This window comes from Melanotaenia boesemani, chromosome 5 (genome assembly GCF_017639745.1).
Source record: "Melanotaenia boesemani isolate fMelBoe1 chromosome 5, fMelBoe1.pri, whole genome shotgun sequence".
Classification (NCBI taxonomy): domain Eukaryota; kingdom Metazoa; phylum Chordata; class Actinopteri; order Atheriniformes; family Melanotaeniidae; genus Melanotaenia; species Melanotaenia boesemani.
This window is the reverse complement of record NC_055686.1, coordinates 1958950-1986409: the sequence shown is the minus strand read 5'-3', so window position 1 is coordinate 1986409 and position 27460 is coordinate 1958950. Positions and strand designations below refer to the sequence as shown.

The window sequence follows — 27460 nt, the reverse complement described above, 5'->3', positions numbered from 1 at the left end:
TGAGAGCGACTGGACAGGAATCCTTCAGACAGTTTGATGGAGGTGGACTTAAGGCAGATGGGGACCACAGACTGCTGTAGCAAGAAGTTGGAGATGGTTGTAAAACCTCTGCTGGATCATCTGCTCATGACTCCAGTATCCGTCCAGTAAGTCCATCTGGAGCAGCTGGGCAGGCTGGTTCTGACCTGAAACTGCTGCAGCTGGATGGACTGGTTCTCAGGAAGACCAGGATCAGTGTGGGCCTCTCTGTTGTGGTGGTTGAAGTAAATGAGGAAGTGGTTCAGAGAGTCTGGTAGGATGCAGTCCATTGAGTTCTTCGCCAGGCTCTGGTGGGTCTCTTTATAGACCTGCAGATCCCAGACTTGAAGGCAGCATCCCGTGTTGCCTTCAAGTCCACATCCACACTGCTGGCTCCTGGTTCAGGAAGACTTCAACAGTTTTAGTTGTGGTCAAACGTTGATGGAGGAGAGTCCAGCTGATGTGTGAGTGTCCAGGTCTGTCCCCTCTGCAGATGTCCCCCAGTCTGTAAAACTGAAGCAGTCCTGTAGGGCTGAGGTAGCTTCCTCAGTCCACAGCTGAACAGTTTTTACTAAAGGTCTCTGTCTACAGATGAGGGTTCATAGGCAGGGATCAGGGACAGAGATAGGTGGTTTGAGAGTCCCAGATGTGGTGGGGAGGTTCCTTCATAGGCATCTTGAAGGTCTGTGTAGAACTGGTCTAGATATTAACAAACCACTGCATGTTTGTTCTTCACTTCATGTATTCAGCAGAGTCCAGTAACTAAAATGGTTTAAAATGATTTGGTTTTCCTTTTGTTCCTGATAAAATTTAAAAAGCTGTGACTGAATAATATTGTTCTGTCTTCTTAGACCATCAGGAGGAGGTGCAGGTGACTGAGGGGGCGGAGTCTGTCATCCTGCCCTGCAGAACAACACCTGACCTACCCAAAGACGTCACTGTGGAGTGGTCTCGCTCTGATCCAGATTTTATGATGGTTCATGTTTATCCTAACACAAGTAAAGAGTTTATAAAACAAAGCAAGTTTTACAGAGACCGTACAGAGATGAAAGAAGACCTGCTGAGATCTGGAGACGTCAGTCTGACCCTGAAACACCCCACAGACAGAGACACGGGAAGCTACATCTGCACGATTTACAGAGACAAAGACATCCTGAGACAGAAAGTAGTTCTGATTCACGTCAAAGGTCAGTGATGTAGATACAGGTCAGAGATGTAGATACAGGTCAGAGGTGTAGATACAGGTCAGAGATGTAGATACAAGTCAGAAATGTAGATAAAGGGTCAGTGATGTAGATACAAGTCAGAGATGTAGATACAGGTAAGATATGTAGATACAGGTCATACATGTAGATACAGGTCAGAGATGTAGATACAGGTCAGAGATATAGATTCAGGTCAGTGATGTAGATACAGATCAGATATGTAGATACAGGTCAATGATGTACATACAGGTCAGATATGTAGATAAAGGTCAGATATGTAGATACATGTCAGATATGTAGACACAGGTCAGATATGTAGATACAGCTCAGTGATGTAGATACAGATCATTGATGAAGATACAGGTCAAATATGTAGATACAGGTCAGTGGTGTAGATAAAGGTCAGATATGTAGATATAGGTCAGTGATGTAGATACAGCTCAGTGATGTAGATACAGATCATTGATGAAGATACAGGTCAAATATGTAGATACAGGTCAGTGGTGTAGATAAAGGTCAGATATGTAGATACAGCTCAGTGATGTAGATACAGATCATTGATGAAGATACAGGTCAAATATGTAGATACAGGTTAGTGATGTAGATACAGGTCAGATATGTAGATACAGGTCAGTGATGTAGATACAGGTCAGATATGTAGATACAGGTCAGTGGTGTAGATAAAGGTCAGATATGTAGATATACGTCAGTGGTCTAGATAAAGGCCAGTGATGTAGATACAGATCAGATATGTAGATACAGGTCAATGATGTAGATACAGGTCAGATATGTATATACAGGTCAGTGATGTAGATACCGGTCAGATATGTAGATACAGGTCAGTGATGTAGATACATGTCAGATACGTAGACACAGGTCAGATATGTAGATACAGGTCAGAGATGTAGATACAGATCATACATGTAGATACAGGTCAGAGGTGTAGATAAAGCCCAGTGATGTAGATAAAGGTCAGATATGTAGGTACAGGTCAATGATGTAGATACAGGTCAGATATGTAGATACAGGTCAGTGATGTAGATACCGGTCAGATATGTAGATACAGGTCAGTGATGTAGATACAGATCAGTGATGTAGATACAGGTCAGAGATGTAGATACAGGTCAGTGATGTAGATACAGGTCAGATATGTAGATACAGGTCAATGATGTAGATACAGGTCAGATATGTAGATACAGGTCAGTGATGTAGATACAGGTCAGATATGTAGATACAGGTCAGAGGTGTAGATACAGATCAAATATGTAGATACAGGTCAGTGATGTAGATACAGGCCAGTGATGTAGATACAGATCAGAGAAGTAGATACAGGTGAATGATGTAGATACAGGTCAATGATTTAGATACAGGTCAGATATGTAGATACAGGTCAGTGATGTAGATACCAGTCAGATATGTAGATACAGGTCAGTGATGTAGATACAGGTCAGATATGTAGATAAAGGTCAGTGATGTAGATACAGGTCAGATATGTAGATACAGGTCAGAGATGTAGATACAGGTCAGAGGTGTAGATACAGGTCAGAGATGTAGACACAGGTCAGTGATGTAGATACAGGTCAGAGGCCATAACTCTTCCTTTTTTTCCACAGCACCATTTCCATCCTGGGCCACAGCTCTTCTGGTTCTCCTGGTTCTGGTTCTTATCGTCTCTGCTGGTGTTTTATATCATTTTAGGTCGTATTTCATGTCAGGTGAGTCTTTAAAACTACACTACCCATAATGCTGATGGTCAACATGAGTCCTCTTGTGGTTCTCTGACAGTCAGATTTGTTCCAGAAGCTGAGACAGAAATGTGAAGAGAAAGTTCAGGTTTTGTTCCAGAAGTCAGGAAAGCTCCTTCAGACTGAGTCCTTCCCCAGTAAAGCAGCTCCACATCATGACTTTACCAAACAGAGTTGAAGCTTCACTGCATTTATCTCACACAGAGTCTCCATGTGGAGCAGCTGTTCTTCTTCTGTGGTGGTAAACAGCTGGATGCAGCAGCTTCATGTTCCTCCTGGAGCTGAGCTCAGTTGTGGTGGAGTTCAGCTTCAGATGGTTCAGAGACCAGGATGAGACGGTCATGTGACCATCAGAGCTGCTGCTGCTGTCTGTACAGCTGATGCTGTTTGTTTCTTTCAGTCAACCACGTGGAGGTGGAGTCAGGGGTGGAGTCTGTCCTGCTGCCCTGCAGAACCACAGTTCACCTGCCTGGAGACGCTAAAGTGGAGTGGAAGGATGATGATGGTGACAAAGTCCATGTGTATCAGAATGGTTCTGACCAGCTTGAAGACCAGCACCAGGACTACAAAAGCAGAACAGTGATGGAGAGAAAACTTCTACAACCTGGAGACCTCAGTTTGACTCTGAAACACCCCACAGATGAAGACAGTAGGACCTTCACCTGCAGCGTCTACAGCAAGGAGGGAAACATCCTGATGGAGAAACAAGTTCTGCTCACAGTCAGAGGTCAGTGGTTTAAATATCATGTTTGAGTATTTTTCCAATCAGCTGATCAGTTGTGATCAATACTGATCAGAGTGTGTTTAGAAGGTGGAAGTGAAATGTGTGTCCCCGTGGATCTCTCTCCCAGCTGTGCCCCTCCCCCGCCACCCCACATCATACACACTACACATAGGGCACTGTGGGGCGGGTGGAGGCGGTGGGTTTGGCTGAGGGGACCCCTGCGACTGCCTGCCCCACTAGATTTTAATCACACCTAGATGAATGGGTAAGGGTTGGGGTAAAGAGGGTTTTTTTTTTGTTGTTTTTTTGGGGGGGGGGGGACCTGCGGACATGTTTTTGTCCCTGGGGTGCCTAGCCTTGGTGTTGGGTTGGCGTGGCCCGCGGTGGTTTTGCCTGGGGCGGTCGGGCCGCGTCGGGTTCCTGGGTGGGGCTTTGCTGGGGGGAAAGGGTAGCCCTTGGGCCTGTGGGGCGCCTGCCCTCCGTGCGGCCCGCGCCGCAGCGCCCGGCACCCACTGGGCATGCTCGCCATCGCCCTGGGCTGCCCGGTGCCCCTGCCCCTTCCCGCCAGGGGTTCCGGTCTGGGGACCCCTCTGCTCTGGTCCGGGTGGGCCGCTGCTCTGTCTGCTTTGGCTGTCCCGGGCTTGGTACTCTGTGGATCTGCTTGGCCTTTGGGGCCTCGGGCTCCCCCCGTCCCCCGCTGATGCTTCGGGGTGCGGCGTGATCGCGGCCCCCTTGCGGGTACACATTTCCTCCCTGTTGCATGGCCACACATGCATATTAACACGTGCATGCTCACAAACGTGCTCGTCTCTCCATCCGCTTCTCACTAGATGTAGCTGATGTTTGTGTGTTGGTACGTTCATCTGCAGGTACGTTTGATGTCTATTGTAATTTTTTATATCATTATCATTCTATCTTTCTTTCGGTATCATGTAGTACTGTGGTAGTTTATGTTGTTGTTTTTTTATGTGATATGTTCTGGGCAGCACAGACAACTGTTATTTCCACATTTTGATCCTGTCCTTTTCTCCCTTTTTTCTCTCTCTCTCTTCCTCTATCTCCCTGTCAGGTTCAGCACTGACATATAAGACTAAAGAAAATAAGATTACAATAAAAATAAGAAAAATATCAAGGGCAGCCATGTATATAACATGTCTCCCTTGGTAGAGCAAATCTGTCAAGCAAAATATGGCACACAGACCACCGTTCTGTATGTTAGGATGCTGGACAGGACAGGGTTAAAAAAAAAAAAAAAAAAAATGTGTGTGTGTGAGGGTAAATGTGACTGAATGAGTCCAGCATTTAGCTGCTGGTTGTCATTGAACAGGAATGTGAACCTGTTAACTCAGGATCAGGATGGAGGCCACGCCTCCACCTCTGATCACCTGCTGAGCCTCTTATACCTGCTCCACCCACTCAGATCTCTCCACCTCCTTCTCTCCAGCACAGACGGTGCTTCGTAGCCAAGCTGTTCTCCTCTGCTTCTTCTTGCAGTCACACCTCCTTTCATGGCTGCACATTTCTGCTTCCATGGACTCTGGTCCTGAGCTGGAAATGGATGGTCCCATTCAGGTGTGGAGTTCTGGGACGGCCGTCCTCTCTCAGCTGTCTGGGTCTCAGAGTTCGAAGCACAGCTTCGTCTCTCAGCTGGACGCTTTGACTCTGCAGAGTTTCCACTTGTGTAGAAAGAAGTTTGTGTGCAGGACAGACAGACGGAGGAGAAGAGAAACATCAGCGTTTCACTTCCTGCAGCATGAAAGCTAAAATCCTCTTTCCACATGTGAGAGGAAGGTTTGTCCTGAAAGCAGCAGCACTAACACGACTTCAATGTTTGCAGCTTTTCTCACTAAATTCCCTGAAAAGAAGCAGGAAGATGATGTGAGAGCTTCTTCCAGAGGAGCCGTTTGTACCAGCAGAGCTTCCATCTTTCCTCTCTGCCGTCGCTCAATGACTTGCTCTGTCACTAACTAGGTGTGTGTGAACCAGCGAGCAGGTGTGTGTGTTGCATCAGTGGAAGCAGAGAAACACTCGGAGCCAACAGGTGAGTCCACAGAGTCCAGAGAAGCTCTGAGAGAGGTCACATGATGGAAGCAGGAGGAACCCCAGCTGTTCTACTGGCTAAGTGCTGCTCATTAACAGAAGAAGCCACACCAGCAACCTGAGCTACTCCTCATCACACTGATGTTTGTTCACACTGCATCCTGATTGGTCCACATCTAGCAACACCAACACACACTGATTATGGGATGTTGCTGCTCTGCTTCCATCTGGATTGTTCTTCCATGTTCAAAGACGTCTCAGAGCTCCTCTTTGGGAGAAGATTTAACTGGAATGAAAGTCCAGATTCAGACTGGAAGAACTTCTCCACCATCACTTCAACAGTCTTCATCCATTTACTCTGAAATGTGGTGTTTAGGTGGAGGACTCCAGAACATGAGGACACCTTCATCATGTGGCTTCATCATCACTGACTGATGACATCATGTGTTTAGTTTTCCAGGAAAAGTTCCAGAGAATTTTCTCTTTTTTCCCAGTGTGAGAGTTTCCATGAAGGGATGAGGAAGCTCAGGTGCTTCTACAAAGACCTTCTGTCTTTTCATGACGAGTCCGTCTGGAAGCAGAGGCTGAAGTTTCCTCTGTTCTTCCTGCTGAAGGAGTCACATGATCAGGACTTCCTGTATGCTGCTTCCCAGTAGTGGACTTTGTGTTTGACAGGAAGCTTCCAGACAGAAGAAGAAGGTCCGTGTTGAACATGTGTGTGTGTTCAGAGGAGCTTCTTCCAGCTCTGATCTGAGCTGCTTTGAAACGTGTGTGTTCATTGAAGCTGTTTGACTTTCATCTGTTAGATCATCTGAAGCATCTAGAAGCTTCTCTGCTGAAAGAACTGCCAGTATCTTCTCCTGATGGTGGAGAAGAGAAACAGGACGCAGCTGTCCAGAAGCAAAGAGGCTGTTTTTGGTTGGGAGGGGTTCTGTGGGGGGCCGGGGGAAGGAAGTCCCTCTCAGTGCTTCCACTGGATCCTTCCTAAACAAAAGGGACTGGTTCTGCTGGGAATCATTTCTACCAGTGGGATCAAACACCATCAGAGCTGCTGCTGCTGTCTGTACAGCTGATGCTGTTTGTTTCTCTCAGTTCCACAGGTGGAGGTGGAGGTGGAGTCAGGGGTGGAGTCTGTCCTGCTGCCCTGCAGAACCACAGTTCACCTGCCTGAAGACGCTAAAGTGGAGTGGAAGAGTTACTACGGGACGGTCCATGTGTACCAGAACGGTTCTGACCAGCTTGAAGACCAGGACCAGGTCTACAGAACCAGAACAGTGATGGAGAGAAACCCTCTACAATCTGGAGACCTCAGCCTGTCTCTGAAACTCCCCACATATAGAGACAGTAAGATCTTCACCTGCAGCGTCTACAGCAGGGAGGGAAACATCCTGATGGAGAAACAAGTTGGTCTCACAGTCAGAGGTCAGTGGTTTAAATCTGATGTTTGAGTATTTTTCCAATCAGCTGATCAGTTGTGATCAATACTGATCAGAGTGTGTTTAGAAGGTGGAAGTGAAATGTGTGTGTGTGAGAGTAAATGTGACTGAATGAGTTCAGCATGTAGCTGCAGTCTCCCAACGCTGCTCGTAGAGTTCTGGTTTGATTGGACTTTAGGACCGCACCGGAACCAGGACCAGTTCAAATATGAATCTTTTTTTAACTGGTCTTCAAAGTCCAGGACATAAACTATGAACCTTAACATAGAAACATCCAGTTATAGCGTCTCCAGAAGTAGAGCCGGCTGATCTCCTTCAGCATCTGTGCTGGATCTCCAGTCCAGTCTGGGGTCCATGGTCCCTCCCAGGTACATCTAGGTCTCAGCAACCTCCACCTCCTGCTCCATGATCTTCAGTGGAGGTAGAGGAGTCGTCTTCCTCCGGAAGTCTATCACCATCTTTCTGGTCTGGGTGACATCCAGATGCAGGTGGTTCCTGCCGGTCCAGTCTACAAACCGGTCCACCAGCGCTCTGTCCTCCTCCTCCCTCCCTCTCCTAGACACCCAACACCAGCTGAGTCATCAGAGACTTTGTGAAGGCGGCAGGACTCAGTGTTGGCCTGAGGATCACTGGTGTAGAAGGTGGAGAGAAAAGGAGCCATCACAGTCCCCTGAGGACCACCGCTGGAGGACCAGGACGCTGCCCAGACGGACCAGCTGTGGCCTGTCAGGTAGTCAGTAGTCCAGGAGACCATGGAGTGGTGGACCCCCGTCCCTCACAGCTTCTCCCCCAGCAGCAGTGGCTGGATGCTGTTAAACCACCAGAGAAAGCAGAGAAAGTGGCTCACAGAACTGCACCAGCATCCAGATGCAGATGGTCTCTGCAGCAGGTAGATGACGGCGTCCTCACCGCTCACATGGGGCTGGTAGGGTCCTGCAGAGGGTCCAGCAGATCCTCCACCTGCGGTCTGAAGGTGGGTTTATACTGGCGCGGCGTGTGCGTGCCGTATGGCGTAGCTGACGCTGTGAATGTGCTCTGCACTCCAGCGTAGGGGGTAGGCGGCGTTCTGGTGTGGTGGTGCAGTTCTCTTCCTAACCTGAAGGGGGCAGCAGGAGTGGTATCGGCCGTAAACTCAGCAGGTCACCAGGAGGTTTTCATTTTCTTCACTGTTTCCACACGGAGCGTTTACCATGTAAAATATGGATCATAGAGCAGAATATGATCATACAGATGATCAGCAACAAGAAGAGAGAAACAAAGAGAGGAAAGAAACAGCACGTCCACAAGGGATCAAACAAGGAGACATTTCTAAAGTCTGCACAGATAGAAGCTTCCAGGGAGCTTCAGCTTGTTGCCGTTCAGCTTCTGGACTCCATTAAAAGAAGCGCTCACATCTGACTTTTTACAGAGAGAAAGACAGAATTTCATGTTATGGATGTAAAACTTTAGCAGATAATCAGGAAGCTGATGAGATGTGACTGATTCTTAGTGGAGGCGGAGCTTGTAAATCTAAGCAGCAGCTCAGACTCATTTAGAGAGAAATCCTTCCCCAGATGTTTCTTCAGATCTACTGAAAGTCGGAGCAGAAACGACACACATGGAGAAAATGCGGCTTCTCCAGCTTCAGAGTGGCTTTCCTCTTAAAGCGGGGATATATTTCTACATGAGACGCTAACAGGAGCAGCTTTCTGTGCAGCTTGAAGAGCCGTTCTTTCTTCTTGTTGGGCAGTAGGAATTTGTAGGGAAGAGCAGATCTAGCGCTCCAGGTTCTACATCTAGTGATGCTTCCAGCATCTGTATCCAGCAGCTTGTTTTAGTAGAAAGCAGCTTCCTCATGAAAGGCTGGTAAAGTTCTTATCAAAGATGGAACCTCCATCCACGTTAACACGGCTTAGTTCTGCTGAAGGAAACGTGTCTGCTTGCTTGGCAGCGTGATGGAGCCGTGATAGCGGATGGAGGCGCTAATAACAGTCGCATCTTCTTCCTGAGGAAGAGGAACACTAGATCTGCTCTGAAAGTCATCATGTGGATAGAAGTGAGCATGTTATCACAGAGCTGCCTCACTAGCAGGATGCTGCTGTCAAAGCAGTGTTGGTAGAATCCAGACTGACCTGTGTGTGTGCTGCAGGCCTTGTTCCACACAAAGAACCTGTGTGGAGAACAGCTGTGTTTACAAAGAACCACCAACACCAGAGAACTGCTCTATGGACATGTGAGCACTTGATAGGAAGCTTTCCAGCAGCATGCGGGCATATTGATAGGAAGCTCAGAGCAGCTGCTTGGTCAATGAAACATGTGGAAGATGTTCCACATGCTATCAGGGTGGAAGCAGGTTCCTCTGACTGGAACATGAAGAGCATGGATGTAAAACGCTGAGCCCTCCCTCTGAGAGAGGCCAGCACACAACAGCTGCTTCATCTTCTGAGGCTTGTTGTTCCACAGAGAGTCACGTCAGAGCTTCTTCCAACCATCCATGTTTTCCTCGCTGACCTCAGCAGAAGAAGGTCCATCAGAGCTTCTAGAGAGACCTTCAGCTCTACTTCATAGCACTGGTCCATAAAGAGAGAGGTGGAGCTGGATCCGTTCTACTGGAGAGATCCTCGCTTCAGATTCTCCTTCATTGTTCTCATCTTTGCAGATTGTAAAGCCCAAGTATTTCACCGTTTTCTACCTGGAACAGCACAGACATGAGTGTGTAAAACATCTTGAAGAGGGAGAACGTCACACTTCTTCAGGTTTCCATTCAGAGCCGACGCTTCAGAGAAGTTTCCACCAACAGAGAGGCCAAAGGGGACTAAAGGAAAGAGAAGCCTCATCAGCCAGCTGGGATGGTTTCATTGCTTCCTCCTTCAATGTGGAGCCTTTAAAGGAATGCTGAGGGATCAGTAGGTGGAGAACTTCCCCACAATGAGGAGAAGATGAGGAGAGATGGGGCGTCCCTGGTGAAGACCTCTTCTTCCTTCAGACCTGCTGGTGGACCCTGATAGAGCTGCACTTTTATTATACAGCTTTGATTGTTTTCAAGAAGAAATGATGGAGTCTGAAGAATCTGAGGGAGTCAGAGATGAAGAGATGATGCAGCATCAAAGGCTTTTTGAAGATCTAAGACTGGAATTAAAGGGGAACATCAATCAGATCTTTCTAGCTGATCAAGTGGAGGACAAGGCGGATGTTGTTAGAAACATGGCGCCATTCATGAAGCCGCTTTGTGATTGGTGGACGGCTTCATTCAGGCGGCTTTTAAAGCTTTTGCTACAACAGAAGCAGTGATTTTATAAAGCTTGTTTAAAGAGTGACTGGCCTCCAGCCATCACGGAGGAAAAGCTCTTTATTTGCTTCTGGAATGAGAGAGAGTGGTCCTTGTTGTAATGATGGCGGCCGTTCTTCTTGGTCAGCAGCTTCTTCTAGAAGCTGGAGAAATATGGCCGTTTCTCTGTCACACCTTTTAGAAAACTCAGAGCTGAGCCTCATTACCAGCACATTTCTGCTTTCTAGCTCTTTCATGCTGCTAAGAATCTCCTCCAACGTTCATTTCCTCCACATCTGCTGCCATAATCCAGCTGTTTCTGCTTCTTGAACTGTTTCTAAAAGGTTGGAGTTGTGGTGGTAGAAGCTGCTAAAGTGCTGCATAAAGCCTGTTATGTGTTTGCTTCGGAGCTTCTTGTCTTTGCACGTCGGCTCATTTATTTCCAGTCTGGTTCTACTGTTTACTTCAGCATTCCTTTTTCTAAACTAAGAAAGTATTTAGTCTCTTCTCTCCTTCCTCCAACCATTTCCAGAGCCAATGAAAGCTCCTTCAGCCCTCTCTGCAGAAAGATCCTCCAGTTCCTGCTGGAACTTTTCCACAGGGACAACGTGGACTTCATGGTTCAGGTTGTGAACAGAGGGAAGCTCAGACATGTCTGTAATTCATCGCTTGCTTCTAGATTTTCTCACCAAGCTTCTTCTTTCCAGAGGAAACGGCTGCTTTCCTTATTTAGAAGTGTAGAAGTTCCAGAGCTTTCCATCTTCTCTGCTTCCTAAAGCCATCTGCCAGAACTTTTTAAGAAGACGCTCCGTATTCCAGATCAGCTCGTCAGCATGAAGAAGAGAGTTGCTCCACATGTCTTTATTCCTTCCTTCTCTAGAAGACGAGGTGTAGTTGTATCATGGTGTGGTGGGTCATGGTAGAAGGGGAGGTGTCATCTTCACAGACGTGGGGCTCAAGTCCTGCTGAGATGATCCAGAAATCCCTCCTTGATGGGGATGGAAAGCTTCTCTTTGTCCAGCTGAACGCTCTCTTTGTGTCCTTCTGCTGCCTCCAGATATCCAGAAGCTGCATGCCGCTGCAGAAATGAGCTCCTTTCTGTTCAGGACTTGTGGTTTGAGGTGGGGATGGGTGGCAGGACTTAGACCAGACCAGACTGGAATGGCCTCCTAGAAGGATTCCAGCCAAAGGGAATGTCTGTATGAGAGCTGTGGTGGTTTCCTCTCATTCTTCCAGCAGGAATGAGGGAGATGTGGAAGAGTTGGAACCGCAGACATTTCCCAGTAGAAACTGCTGCTCAGCTATTTCAACAGTTACAAGCAGCCAACGGCCTCTGAGCGGCTTTCAGGGTCTAATATTTGTCCTTAAAGTGGTCTCTGAGGACGGCGAGCCCAGCTGAGGGGTCTGGGTCATGTGACCAGCAGGAGTTTTCCACAACTTGATGTGGTCTGCAGCAGAACGGACTCCTGGTAAAAAGATGATGTGAGCTTTGATTCCTCTACAGAAGCAGAAGAAAGCTTTTCTCTTTGCTACGTAGCGGCAGCCCCTTGTATTCATAGAAAGCAGCTTTAAACCATCACATGTGTGAGAACAGCTGGAACGCCTCCTTAGAGCTTTTCTACCTGTGAAGCTGTGAAGAGTCCATGCTGTGTAAAACAGCGGTGTGTGTTACCAGCATCCATCACTGATGAAACATGTCTACCTTCTAAGCCTGGACGGCTTTAACAGAACACATCATGAGCGGATCCAGAGGGAAAGGCTTTTTAAAGAGAACTCATTACCTGTTTAAGAGAACATGGATCTGAAGGCCTGAACCTGCACCTTCTCCACACATCTAATGCTTGTCTTCTTATTATATAGCCAGCCGTGCTGGTGATGCTGGACGTCCTCAGACTGGCTTGTATCTTTATTACCTGGAGGTGGAGGCGGTCGGGGTGAATGGATGGGCTGGAGGTTCTGGTGAAGGAGATTCTCTTCATGTTGTGGTCTCTTATCAGCAGATGGAGAGCGTGGAGCTGAGTAGATGAAGTGGGCTGCAGGTTATATTCAGGCTGTGGCCTCCATGAACGGAGCCATCAGAGCTGAGGAGATGAGATCAGAAGCAGGAGTAATGCTGCTGCAGCTCATCTCCACTTTCTGCTTTTATGTAGAAACCATGGCAGCAGAGATGCTGGTCTTGTGGACGAGTGCTGTCCCAGATCAAGCCAAGTGTTCATGGAGGATTTCCTTCCCGGTGACCAAAGCTCTCGGTCCCATGAAGTCCGCCCTGTGAGCGTCTTTCCCAGCTTTCTCCACAGCTGGCCGTAGTGCAGCTCCAGCCTCTTCCTCCGTTTCTGGAGGTCTTCACCAAAGCCAAGCTTCCTTCCTTCAGGAACGGGTGGAGCTTTGCTTTCCTCCAGATGGCGTCTCTGGCAGATCTGAGGGGATGAAACTAGACTTGCATGTGCGCTGTAAAAGCACACATAACGCAGCAACTTCACATTGTGAGTGAAAGGGCTGCCTTAAAGTTTGGAGTTAAACCAGCAAACATCATTGTTGTCTGAACATCAGCTCATGTCATCATGAATAAAGTCTCCTGTTGCAGCAGCATCTTTATTAGTGAGTTCAACTTCCTTTTTCAGGCTGATTTAACTTTAGTTGCTTCAACTTTTTCTGCCCATTTAAAAATGGAAGTTGTCTAAACTTTGCTTTTTGGCTGTTTGGACTTCATTTCTTTCACTGAGAGAACTGCTCAGTAGAATCATCTGAATCTGGAAATGAATTTAGACTCAATGAAAAGTATCAGCTCATTCAAAACCAATGAAGAAGTTAAATGAACTAAAGCTTCACTTCAAAGCATCATTTTCCAAATCCAGAGCAAAATCTGGCCCATTGGAATTGTTGGCATTGTACAAGCCTGTTTCCCACATTCCTGCCATTCCAGGCGAGGCGGCTTTGTTTGGAGCACGTTTCATGTCCAAGACAATTCCCAGTGCTCTGCATTCAACATGAAGCATCACAGATGGTGCAGAGAAGCATTTACAGCTCAAGTTTTACATGTTCCATTCAGTTCCAAATGTGAGCTTAGAAACATCAGAAACAGCAGCAAGATGCACACATCTAGTTTCACCTGAACAATGAAGATGCAACCTGGAAAACTGTTATTGAAGCAGCTGTTTCAGTCAACTGGGACGTTTGGAAAGTCTTCTCAGAACAGACGTTTAACCGTGAACACAGCAGCTTCATCAGAGCCTCTTACTTTGAAGAGAACCTTCCAAGCACCCAAACAGCCATGTTTGATGGCCAGAGATGATCCTAACACACACACTACATCATCTGGATGGAGGTGAACTTCCAGCTTTATGAGAAAACTGTCCCTGAATTACAACTGGAAGAAAAACACCAGGACAAAGTCAGAACAACAGAACTTCCAAGAAGCAAGTGTGACCCTCAGATCTGATGCTCATTCTGTTCTCCTCACTTCTTGTTGGCTCTTCTAATCTGGACCTCTCAGCACTGATCTACTCATACAGCTGCTTCACATCTGGACTGTATGGGGATGTTTCCAGATGCAGTGAAGTCACAATAAACACAAACCTCCACATGTTGCTCCAAGCTCGTCCTTTAAATGGGACCAATGTAGAAGAAGAGGAGAAGTCCATGTGCTTTCCAGAAACAGCAGATATCTCTGAGTCCTGAGAGGAGACCTGGAAGGAGGAAGGCTGCTCGCAGGAGTCTGCTTCTCAGACCATGCACTAAGGAGGAGCACTGTCCTCCTCCCATGTTCATCAGGACCTTCTGGACCACTGGCTTCTTCTGGATGGTCTATATTCAGGGCAAAGAGCAGACCATCAGCAGGGCCATGGCATGCGGGATGTCCTTCACATCAGCCAGGACCACCTGCTCCTCAAGAGTTACTGATGTGGCAACGCCGTCTTCTCCATCTCTCTCCATCACAGCTCCACCTTTCATCCCGACTGAACGGGGCTTCCTCGTCAGATAGAAAGTAAAAGCCACATCATGGCCGTTGTGTAATAAGTGGAGCAGTAGTTCTACAGACACACTTTAACACATCCTGGTAGAAGAACATCTAAATGATTGTGGCTTCTAACGGACGTGTTCACACTTCATGTTTTATACACAAGCTCAGCTTACCTGGACAGCCTGGAATGTGCTTGAAAGATCCTGGAGAAAGTGGCCTAGCAGAACAACGGTCCTCTTCCTCTGCACGGAGGACTGCTTCAGTAAAAATCTAAGAAGCCTTTTTTTAGAAAAGACAGGATCTTGGTGTCCATCCTTTCATGCTGCTTGCTGCATATAATGGACGTGTTGGACGAGCCATGTGCTGTAATAAAGTTTCCTCCCAGGAAGGAGACTAATGGATGTACAGAGGAATCTTAATGGCAGGAATAAACGGACCTGGATGGACGTTTTCTTACTTCCGTCATCATCCAGACCTTTCATCAGCAGCGTAGCTCCGCTATCTTCCCGCTCTTGGCCTTGTACAGCTCTAGAAACCTGGCAGATACTGATCCAGCCATGAAAGAGAGAGTTCTTCAGGTCAGAAGCTTCTTCTGCTTCTTCTTTCTTCTTCTTTCTGGGAGGGAGGATCTGCTGCTCTGGCTGGGGCTGTGATGTGCTTCTTGACTGGTTATAATGCAGGAACTCTCGATGAGTGCCAGCTCTGTTTCTCTGTAAAAGCTGGAGGAAATTCTCTGCTGTGTTTCTGTACAGGTGTAGCAGCTGCTGTCTGCTGATAGGCTGGATTGAAGCTGGCTGCTTCTATCTGTGCTGTTTCTGTCTCCTCTTTCTTCCTCTGGCAACGCAATGTGCGGGACTCGAGTCTGTTGTCCCACAGCCTGTCTCCGACATGAGAAACTACGATCCAATTGAAATCTCTCCACAACCCCAGGACATTCTACATTCATCCCCACCAAGGCCACTCTTCTCTCCTACTACGGTGATAGTTGGAGATTCAATCATAAAACACATCCGATTTTTCAATGCAGTTACGCACTGTTTTCCTGGTGCTTCAGTCTCCGATATTTTAAGTAAACTCCCGGTCATCCTGCAGTCAGCTCCTGTCACAGTCCACAGGCTCATAATTCACGTGGGGACTAATGATACAGCACACGAGCATTCAGAAATCACTAAAAAAACACTTCATTGAGCTTCTCACTTTCTTCGACTCTGTAAGACTGAGTGTCTTCATTTCAGGCCCCATTCCCACGTTGTCCAGCGGCGCTGGCAGGTTAAGCAGAATACTTGGATTTAATACTTGGCTCCACTGAATCTTCAGTTCCCATAACGTTAGTTTTATTGACAATTTTAATTTATTTTGGAACCGTGCCTCATTGTTTTGTGGAGATGGCCTTCATCCGAACAGGTCGGGTTGTCGCATACTTGCGGCTAATATGCAACACGCGGTGCAAACTTGCACACGTGCATGACTGTTTACGTTTACATCAAATACCCCCACTGTGACCTCTGCCTCTTCTTCTCCGATGACTGCACATTCCACCGCCGCTGAGGTCGCCTCCTGCTGGCCACTGCAGGTATTTCCCATTGGAACAGTTGTACGGGAGAGAATCCATTGTGCCATTGGGTCCAAATTAAAATCATTTGTTCCTTTTTGCCTTAGAAAAAACTTAATTCAGGTTAAAATTACTACTCCTTTTCTTACCCCACACACAACTAATTTTTGTCTTCTTAATGTGAGGTCCCTAACAAACAAGTCCTTTCTCTGCCAGAAGTTCATCATGTCAAATAATATTGATTTTTTATTTATTACTGAGTCATGGCTTACACCTGGCTGTACTATCCCCTTAACTGAAGCCTGTCCACCTGAGAACTCTAGCCTTAATCACCCAAGATTGTCTGGTCGTGGAGGTGGAATTGCGGTGATCTATAGATCTGATTACAAATGCTCCGCCCTCCCTAATGATACGTTTTCTTCATTTGAATCCCTGGTCTTTCTTCTCTGTGGCCCACCACCAACACTCTGTGCAGTTATCTATAGGCCACCTAAAGCCACCACTGAATTCATTGAAGAATTCTCAGATTTTCTTGTGTGCACTATTGCCAAATATGATAGGGTGATAATTGTTGGTGATTTTAACATACATGTGTGTTGTCCCAGTTCTTCAAGTTTTACAACTGATTTTATTAGTCTTATAGATTCTTTTAACTTAGTCCAACATGTAAAAAATCCAACCCATAGCAGAGGACATACTCTTGACCTTGTCCTCTCCCTGGGAGTTGACATTGATAATGTAAACCTCCTGGATTTCTGTGTCTCTGCTTTCATGGTGACATGAAGAAGAAAGCAGGAAACAATAAAAGAAAATGAAAAGTGAAAGAAAGAGAATGTAAAAGTCCAGCTAGGGACAAGAGCTGAACATGAGCAGCAGCTAGAAACTCTGTGTAAAGCACATCAGCTGCTCTCTTTCTACTGAAACTATGGTGAACTGTACAGTCTTCCTTTAATACAATCACATAACAAACTGCTGTTTGAGGACCAAAAGAAGCAGACTCCAGTTTCTCGTCGGCCATTTTTTACAATGAAATCTTTATTTCATGTTAAGTTATGTGAGAAAAACTATGATGACCTGGATGCATAAGAAAGCCTCTGGAGAAAGCAGCAGTCCATGGAGCCCAGTGTAGGATGGCCATGGAACGTAGTGGTTCAGCTGGTCGGGGTGAGCCACCATCAGGGGACCAGGATCTCTCCTGCAGACTGTGGAACATCTAAGCTGCTCCAAAAACCAGGCGGAGAAAGATTCAAGGACAAAGAAGATCTTGTTCCACACATGCAATACTTGGCACTCGTACAACAAGCAGGAAGTCCACGTGTGTTTCCAGCTGACTCCAACGTTCCCGTAGTGCTTCTTGTCCCATGTATGTATGCAGCTGCTGCCAGAGATACGCTGCTCTGATGTCCACGTTTCTTCTCCATCACCGGCTTCACAGAGAAGCCAGAATGTCCCGGAAACATCTGCTCCTCCTTTTAGCTCCACCTTTGCTTTAAATAGGCTAGCCACGTCCAAGTAGTTAGCCACCACAGACAAAGTCACGGTGGTGTGGTGGTTAGCACCGCGGCCTCACAGCAAGAAGCTCGCTGGTTGGAGCCTCGGCTGGGGGGCGTGGCCTTTCTGTGTGGAGTCTGCATGTTCTCCCCATGTATGCGTGGGTTCTCTCCGGGTTCTCCGGCTTTCTCCCACCGTCCAAAGACATGATGTTAGGTTAACTGGTCACTAAATCCTCCCTAGGAGTGTGTGTGTGTGTGTGTGTGTGTCTTTGCCCCTGTCTGTGTTGGTACTGTGATGGACTGGTGACCTGTCCAGGTGTACCTGCCTCTCACCTGATAAATGCTGGGATAGACTCCAGCTTCCCTACAACCTGTAACGGACTAAGTGGTACAGAGAATGGATGGATGACGAATGGATGGATGGATGGATGGATGATGGATGATGGATGGATGATGGATGATGGATGGATGAATGGATGATGGATGGATGGATGGATAATGGGTGGATGGATGGATACCAGATAGACGCTGCTCCACGGTCAATGCTTAGCTTTGGTGCTTAGCTGGTTTAGCATTTAGCTTAACGTTTTAGCCGTACAACATGAAACCCTTGTAAACGTGTTACAGAGTTCAGACAGACCACCCCCACCCCTTACCTGCTCCATTTCTCCGCTAACCCAACCACCCGCCAACCTACAGCCACTGTAAGATATTAAATATTTACATCTATATTTAACACTAACATTAAATTACAACAGAGACTTTGAAATTCTGAGCTTGTCTTTCCTTCTTTCTCTGTCGCTGATCAGGCTAACGGGGTTAAACTGTTTAAAAAGACTTTAATTGGACAGAAAAAAGGAGACTTACCTAAACGTGTTGACTCCCCGTTAAACTGCTCCAATCTCACCTTTATTTGGTCAAGAACATCTTTAATGAAGTTCACTGACTCATGAGCTTAAATCTTACACTTTATTAAGGTTCTTACAAGCGCTCGAACAAACATTAGCACTCTAGCTGATAACGTCTGCTAACAGCACTAGAGCGTCTCCTTCTGCTGTTTTACGTCCACTCAAATAGACCGCTTAGACTACAGCGCCTCCCAGTGACCAGAACAGAACTGCACATAAACCATATCATCACATCTCCCCTTTTAGCACTCCTTCCCAAGAGGTTCTCTAATAAGCACTTATAAACATGTCAACATAGCTTTAAACACCAGTGTTCAGCAAAACAAAATGTTAGCCTCTGATACATCTTGATCAGGAGATGTGGAAAAGTTGGCTTTCAGGGAAAAACGTCTCTGGACGCTGACTTGAATAATAAAAAGAAGTTTATTAAAAAGTTCAGACATCAAAACAGATTTCCGCAGAAAAATCTGGAGGTCCCAAAACCAGAACAAAGACCTACAGACCTGATGTACAGTTCTGTCTCATATAGTGTTTAAACAAAGAAAATTCCTCTGTCCTGTATCCTCCAATCAGAGTTTACATACAGGATGTTCGTGTGCTTAGAACACACGTTCGTGTGTGAATCCAGTCTTTAGGACAGACTTACCTTATATGGTAAAACTTGTGTGTATCAAAAAAATGCTATTCTTAGATCCCTCACCTCCACGTGATGTAATATTACCAAACACATACATCTGTTTTTTTTTTTTCCACTTTTTTTCAGAAAACTTTTCAATAGTTTCAACTCCTTTATACAATACAATACTTCACCTTTCCCTCGGTTTTCTGCACACTTCTATCTTACTCAGAACTACTACTTCGGGACATAGTCTCTGAATTTGGCAGGGAGTTTAATTTCTCTGCCTGACAGAGTCCTCTGTGAGGCAGATGTTGAGCTGAAAGGTGTAGCGGCAGCAAAGCCGACCGCGGCACTCTGCAGAACTAGAGATGGGCCTGTGTCACCAGGTGAATCAGTGTTTGAGTCACTAGTCTCTTCAGGTACAACCTGGGATGCATGCTCAGGCACTTCCTGGATGTGTCTCCTGTTCCTGGAGCAACTGTTCCCTGCTCAGTCTGCACGTAGCAGGATCTAGGCTGCGGTGCCGTGGCGATGACCTTAGCCGGAGTAGTCCAGCCCTTCTCTTTATCCAGCGTGACTTTGACACACTGACCTGGCTGCAGCACAGGTAAAGGTCTTGCAGAGTGGCATCTGTTGTAAAAGGAACGGTAGGACTCCTTAGTAAGGCGGTCTCTGGCCCTGACACTCTCATAGTTAATGGGACCAGGGTGTAGCTGTTTCTGTAGAATACGAACCGTTGTTCTGATTTGACGACCCGTCATCAGTTGTCAGGACTCACTCCTGTGGCGGTATGCGGAGATGCTCGATAGGTCCGAAGAGCCAAGTGAGGGTCCGGTTGGCACAGTATACGTTTAGCAATGGCAACGCCCCTCTCGGCTGCACCATTAGCTTGAGGATAGTGGGGACTAGAAGTTGTGTGTGTTTAAAGTTGTATTTCTAACTGAATTATCTGAACTCAGCTGAAGTAAACTTGGTACCATTATCAGTTATAACTTCTAATGGGATTCCCCACCTGACAAAGAAACTTTTTAGGGATGAAATAACTTGTTGGCTGGTTGTGGCAGACAGATATCTCAATATAACATGAATAATAATCCACTACCACCAGGTACTGTTCGCTTTGATCGCAAATGTCAGCTGCAATTTTCTGCCACAGACCTTTTGGCAAAGGAGTGGGCATGAGTGGCTCTTTCCTCTGGGCAGGTTGATTCCTCAGGCAGAACTTACATGTTTTAACCATGTCTGTGATGTCACGTCCAATCCTGGGCCACCACACCGTCATGTTTACTCTGCTCTGGCATTTGGTGAACCCTGATGACCTCCGTGTATCTGTGACAGTACATGCAAGGGAACAACAATCCTATCATCATAAAGAAGAAGTCCAGCAGCAGCTGATAAGTGAGCTCTGGCTGCATGAAAACTAAGCAGTATGAGTGGAATCTGTGACAGGTCTTCCAGCCTGCCGGAGCCGACATAATGAACAACAGTCTGAAGATTGTCATCCTGGTCAGAAGCCTGTCTGATAGAGTCCAGTCTGTCCCCTGTTATTGGTCTTGTTGCTAACAAAGCCTGCATAAGCTTTGACATCATTTTCTGTGTCTGACTCACCACCGTCCTGCAGCGGGTTTCATGACAAAGTGTCTGCCATGATGAGCTGTTTTCCTGGCACATGGACTGCTACGGCATTGAATTTCATCAGTCGCATTAATAACCGCTGACACCTCACGGGTACTTTGTCCAGGTCATAAGAGTTTATCAGTGGAACGAGTGGTTTGTGATCTGTTTGTAAACAGAAGGTTTCCATCCCTGTAGGTACCTTGTAAACCTCTCACATGCCCAAACACCGGGAAGGCATTCCTTCTCAGTCTGGGAATACCTTTGCTCAGTCTCAGTTAATGTGAACAATAAGCCACCGGGCGGAGGCCAATATCCCTGCTCCTGGTACGAGGCAGGCCCTAAGCCAGAGCTACTTGCATCTGCACTAACTACAGTTGGCCTAGTAGCATCATAGTGTGCCAGGACTGGAGCAGTGGTTAGCATGGCTTTCACCTGTTGAAAAGCTTGCTCCTGCTCTCAACACCACACAGCGTCGTTTTTCAGCAGGATGTTAACGGGGTGTATGACAGAGGACAGATCAAGTAGAAACTTCCCCAAGTAGTTGATCATGCCGATTACGTGACGTAGGTCTGTGACGTTGGTGGGATTAGGCCTTTCCGTGATGGCTGTTATCTTTTCAGGATTAGGTCTGAAACCTTGTTTCCCTATGATGTGTCCAAAGTACTGGATCTCAGACTTTCCAAACTGACACTTGGACTTGTTGAGCTTCAAGCCTGAAGCTCTGATTGTCTGCATCACTGCCCTGAGATTTTGGTCATGGTCCTCCTTGTCCTTGCCAAAAACCAAAAAGTCGTCCATCACCACCGTTCCTGCATGATCCTTTAACTAGGAGCTCATTTTCTCCTGGAACATTTCTGGAGCTGAAGTGATGCCAAAGGATAACCTTCGGAAACAGAAATGACCCATTGGAGTAATGAAAGTTGTTAGCTTCCTGCTCTTGATATCGAGTGGTATTTGCCAGAATCCACTCGAGGCATCCATAGTGGAAAACACTGTTGTGCCAGACAGTTTTGTTGCAATGTCCTCTAGAGTGGACATTATGTACCGCTCACGTTTCACGGCTTTATTGAGGTTGGTTAGGTTCACACAGATCCTAGGCTTCTTATTCTTTTTAGCTCAGGCACCATAGGGACACACTAGTCGTGGCTTCTTTTACCTCCTCAGTAATATCCAAAGACTCCATTCTTTTGAAAGAATGTGACATGGAGTAGCAATGCTGTATGGTGTAACATCTGGCTGGAGCTCTATTTTCACTGGAGGACAGTTCAATAACACAATGTCACCAAAAACATCCTCAAATAGTTCCAGGTCCTCGACTCTACAGACAAGCCCCATCTCCACAGCTGGTTTACAACCAAGTGGATTAGTCAGGAACGAGCCGTTCATCACATCGATCCAGAATGTGTACTTGACCTCTTCTTTCACACACTCAGTCAGAAACTTTCCTTTACAAACAAGCTGTCCTCCAGGACTTGTGAAAACTGCCTTGGTCTCTTTCAGGTGCTGAGGCAGGTTAAGATATGTATGCAGTTTTTCTCAAGTGCAGCTTTTGATGCTCCATTGCGACGTTGAGAGCCTTTAACTTTAGCTTGTCTCTTTTCAAACGTGTTGGTCTTGTGCAGGAGTTTTGCATTTTGATGAGTTGGGATTGACGAGCATTGTTGATTGCTTTTTCCAGTGTTAAATCTGCCTCTAACTGAAGTTTCTAAACATCATTATCTAGGATTCCCGTATCTGCTCATCTTTTGCAGTTTCAAAGTGACAATGTTCAGCAGCTCATAAAGATGTCTGACAGAAGCTTCAACGCTCTCCCCGTGTCTCTGGGAGCGTCTGTGAAAACATGCCCTGGTTGCATCAGAGCTGAAGGAAAAGAAGAAACTTTTCCCTGCCCCATTATCTATCTATCCTCACAGTTTTTACACAAAGGCTGCTTGATAATATTTTCTTAGTTTGCTGGGGAATTCTGCTCTGCTTTGGAGCGAAGCAGATAAGGAGTAACTCCCTTCTTAGTCTCCCAGACCTTCTTATTTGTATCTTATTTGTGAATGCACTCTCTGTAAGCTACAGAATAATAACAACTAAGCTGTAGCTCTATTAATCAAAACCAAAACCTAATGAACATCACTAAATCTAAGGATAATAATGTAAATAAGCAAGCAAACAGGAATATATGAAATGTGAATAGGTAATACATAACACATAGAAAAGCATAACTGAGTATTGATCAGGCAGTCCATAAACTCAGTCTTTTTGATTAAAAGCATCATCTCACATCATGTGTGCCATAACAGTCATAGATTCAAACTTTAATAAAACTTCTCTCCCTCCTTCACTCACTGAGAGCAGAAATCGGGGGTTTCCAGCAGGAGTTATCTGTCGAGATAAGGGCCTCTGCTCCCTGTCTGTTGCCTTAGCAACGGCTCTCTGGCCTAGAGCAGTGTTCATGCCACCATTGAAGACCGCGGCCTTCACACCCTCCTTGGCAGGATATGCTGCTCCTCATAGACGATGATTCCTCTGTCAGAACCCTCTCCCCGGAAGCTTCTTTGCTGGTCATTGGGGGAATGATGCCACATAGTTACCGCAACTCTTTTCTTTGCTTTTCCAAGCTCTCCAGGTGTGATCCTTCTGTCCTCGGCGAAATGCATCTGCAGGATACTATTTGATTTCAGCTTGTCCAGGACATCGGGGGTGAGATCTTCACAGTGTCTCCCTGGATGGCCTGGCTTCATCATTACAATCTCTTCCCAGACTTCTGGGTTTCCCAGGTGGTTCTTGTTGACCTTTATCATTCTTCCCGCCATCTTAACGAAGAACTGTACAGAGCCCTTCCTTTCCAATACATCAGGTTTTGTTTCTTTCTCCTTGGGACGTTCAGGGCTTAGATTCCTTCTACGCTTCTTCCTTCTCGGCCTTGACAGGGGTTCCTTTCTTCCGTCGATCTTCTCCTGCTCCCGCTTCTCCGTTGGTACGGTGGCTGTTTCCATCATCTTTTCTCCTTCATTGGTCTTTTCCATCAACATTGCGATGATTTCTTCTTGTCTGTAGTTGTCTTTAATTTGTCCTTCCAACTTTTCCAAGGAAGGTTTGTTGTCCAGCAATTCACTCGCCATTGCGAGCAGTTGATCTTCTCCAGGACCTTCCGGAGGGAAGAGGTCCAAGGCATCTCCCAAATTGGGTGTTTTGAGCTGTAACTGCTCTAATTCCTGAAACAGCGATTCAGAGAGAACTCCTCTCTGGTCTGCACCCTCCACTCGTCGAGCGTGTCTTTGTTCATCTTCCTCCTTGTCCTTCTCCTTCTCCCTTTTGGGCTGATGTTTTTTGGCTGCATCTGCATAGGATAGTCGTTTGGCACACCTCTGGCTTTGGCTATCTCCTCTATCTCCTTCTGCACTCTGCAACAAAGGCATCCAGATCTGAATTGCATGCATGCACATACCAGTATGGTCCTATAACGATTCCAGGATATCTGGCCTGTCTCTGTAGTTGGTATTAAGATCTTACTTCCCAGGAAGGTCGAGAGAGTAACTTTGTTTCCGTTATGCAGCATCACTTTCGCTGGTTCCCCGTTTGGGGCTGCGGTTCTTCCCTCTACCTCCTATCATAAAAGTACAATATCCCATGACAGGGAGAATGGCTAAGTTAATGTAGGTAAGTATTTGCAACACATTTAAGTTTGACTAAGGTTTAATATAATCACTGATCCAGTTAATCGAATACCCCTACTAACGAGAGGATGAGTTCACAAATTGGAGAGATGCATTCACTAGTCCCAACAGGGCCATAAATTAGTTCTTAGCATGTCTGTTCCTCCTTCCCACAAGAGGATAAGATTTATGATACCTGAAGGCCTACTGATTCCCAAGCAGGGCTCTCCTAGCTCGGCACAGAAGCCAATATATGCCTGTTCTTTGCCATCGCTAAGCCTGTTTCCTGACCCTTCATAAATAATAAAATTATATTACCGTGGTAACTACTGGTGAGGTCCCTTTGTGAGTTGTGGCATTCCCTTCATCAGGGCTGCTTACGTTCGCTGAGCTGTTCATCCTGCGCTCCCTTTTCGCCTGGGTCTCCAATCTGATCTTTACCTCTTTAGTATTCTTCTGTTATATCCTACTCGCCCCTCCCCTAAATTCAGCTCTGCCTTCAGGGGCATGGTCTCCCCTTCTCTGTCTGAACAGAGGCATGAGGGGCGTTCCATTTTATCACGTAGGTTTTCACACTCCCTAATTTCTGCAACCCTATCCTGGCTCCTTGCTACAAGGAAGCAGGTGGCGTATATGAGATAAGCTCTGAGGACAGTGAAAAGCAGCTCATTTCACCTTAAGTGTTTCGAAGGATGGCTAATTGTTATTCATCCATCTGCTAACTTTTGGGTGTTTGACGTTAGGAACTTTCATTCCCAATTCCCATTTTCCATTGTTTGGATGCATACAGTAGACCGGAAACAGGCCAATGTATCCCATTTGGATGGGTTCCGTTATTTTCATTTTTGATAACCACCGGGACGTGGTTACAAACAAGGTCCAATTTCTTGGTCTTCTAGGGCACAGAATGCACACTTATCACTTACTGCTCTTCTGGCCCTCTTTCTTTTACCCGTGACTTCTGGGTTCTTTGCATACTCTGACTCAATCATTCGATTCATCAGTTCTGTTATTCCAAGAAATGTGGTTGCATCTTTTCTGGTCACTCCATGTTTTGGTTCCCATGATTCAACCGATTCTATTACCAGGGGTTCCATTAAACAGAGGGTACGATTTGCTCCCTTCTCGGGATTGCAGGTGCAATTCTTTACTTGGAAATATCCCAGACCAAATGCTCCCCAGAAGGGGCTCTTATGGTGATATCTTCCCGTCATGGTTTGACAGGTTATGGTTTCCTGCGTCTCATTAACCAGCCGTATTATCGCTTTTACCCTAAAGGGTTGATCTGGAACAGTATTTACAACTTTCACCACCATCCCATTCAGGTGTGTTGTGGTGTTTGTCCCTGGTCCCTGGAGTGGGGAGATATGTACCATCAACTGCTCCCAAGTCCAGGATGCACTGGATTCAGGTTTAAGCTGCCAGTCATCTGTGTTAACGCAGTTAATTTCTGTGCTATTCTTACATCTAATTTCCGGCATGACAAGGTCTAACCAGTTTTCCCAGATGGTTCTGTTAATACCAAAGCTATTGCTCCGGCCGTCTGTCCTTGGGATCTCTAACTCTGTGAACTCCCAGTACGTGGGGTGGCCTTCGTTTACTGTGACCTGCTTCTCATATTCGAGAATAAGTATGCTGCTATTCAGCACCACAGTGGTGTATGCTGCTATTGTGATAGACAGTGCGAGGATTATTCCCGTCCTCAGCCATCGTCTACACCTGTCTCTTCTGCTCTCCCTTTTGAGGGGGTGAATTAGGACTTAACCCTGGGGGTCGATACTTCCTAAGGCCTTCCCAGCGCTTAGAGAACACCTTGGTATCACAAAGTGCACAATGCCCTGGGTATCCCATCCGGGATACGAGACCCCCAGGCAGGTGCCCCTATCCCCACCCGAGAGACATAGCTGACCTCGAGCTAGCTTACTTTTAGCAGGGCCGCTGTCGGTTGTGAGCCGACCAGGGGCCCAACCCTCCTCGGTTGTGAGCCGACCTCTGGTCAAACCCTCCTCGGTTGTGAGCCGACCTCGGGTTTTGCTTGCTTGGCTGTCGTCAGACTTAACGGGGTTGCTTTTACGTTCCCTGAGCTGTAGCATGGTGGATCTGATATGGGTGAGCTATTATCCCGTTCTTTAGTCAGACTAAGTTCCCTTTTACCCCTTCGACGACGCACGTGCCTTGTAGGTTAGTTTTGACGTATCCTCCTCTGTTCTTTGGGCCTCTTTTCAACCAAACCTTGTCTCCCGGTTTAAATGGTTTTAGCCCTGTGGTGACAGAGAGGACGTCCTTACTCTTTGTAGTCTTTATGTGCGGCATCGATAAATAGCGGTTTAGTTTTATCAGTCCGATCGGGCCATCCCAGTCTTTCTTTAGGGATGTTTGAATATACTTCTTTGCCGTTTGGATTGCCCTTTCAGCTAGCCCATTTGTATTACTCTGGTATGGGACACTGAATATGGGTTGTATTCCTAGGCTCTCGAGTAGTTTCATTACTTTATCATTCCTTTTTTTTCTTTTTTAAATGTGTGCCATTGTCCATCCTGATTGATTTTCCTGTTATTCTGCTGGAGAAAAATCTAGCCATTGCTGTACTGATTTTGTTGCCCGTGAACGTCCTGAGGGGAAACACTTCTAGGCTAGGCTGAGCTACTACGGCCCATTTGGCTCGTATCTCATTGTGTCTTTTGGATCTGGCAGTGTAATACGTACACTGCGGTTTTGGTTCTGTTTCTGGTTTTTTTTTTCTTACTTTCCTCCTGAGAGGTCTTTCTCCCCTGAATGAAGAGTTCGGGTCTTCTAGCATCATTTGCCATTTTCCCCATCTGCTTCCAAGTGCTCTGCTACTTTCAACCATTTTTTTTTCCCTGCTTCCCTTACGAGGAGATTTTCTGTTTTTACCAATACTGATTTTCCTTGAGCCAGGTTTCTAATTTCTGGATACCTTTTGAACAACAAGCATAAGGTCTTTTCCGTATCCGGATATTTCCTCTCAGTTGGTGAGAAGCTATGGTTTTTCCTATAGAAGGGGGCTCTGTTTCCTTCATTGAAGGCTTGGATTGTCCCTCCTAGTTCTCCCACATAGGTGGCTACTTCAATCCCTTCATTAGGGTCTCTGTTAGTTAGAATCACTCGGGCACCTTTAGCCCACTCCATCATTTGTCCAAAGAGGAGCTTTTCCTCTTGGGTTAATTCCCTATTATGGGTTGTGATTTTTCCACTCTTTTCTCTTTTCCTAAATCCCCTTTTCATCT

General features: G+C 46.4%; 2 protein-coding genes and 1 long non-coding RNA gene across 5 annotated transcripts in view; 1 reads left to right on the top strand and 2 right to left on the bottom strand.

Annotated features, from left to right (window-relative positions):
- LOC121640417 overlaps window positions 1-27460 on the bottom strand; it is a 1195287-nt gene that overhangs the window by 685119 nt on the left and 482708 nt on the right. The window lies entirely within an intron of this gene.
- LOC121640416 (muscle M-line assembly protein unc-89-like) overlaps window positions 1-27460 on the top strand; it is a 442453-nt gene that overhangs the window by 379816 nt on the left and 35177 nt on the right. The window contains exons 12-13 of one of the 3 annotated variants that reach the window (XM_041986134.1): window positions 3383-3695; window positions 6825-7154. The exons of the other annotated variants lie outside the window; for them this stretch is intronic. Of the exons in view, the coding sequence (XP_041842068.1) occupies window positions 3383-3695; window positions 6825-7154 (643 nt within the window). The remainder of the gene's footprint in view (window positions 1-3382; window positions 3696-6824; window positions 7155-27460) is intronic. 3 annotated transcript variants of the gene reach the window in all.
- Window positions 14981-23806, bottom strand: LOC121640599. Its single transcript, XR_006010535.1, has 3 exons — window positions 23796-23806; window positions 20237-20242; window positions 14981-15210 (listed from the first exon to the last, which is right to left on the bottom strand). It is a non-coding gene; the product is annotated as an uncharacterized LOC121640599 (long non-coding RNA).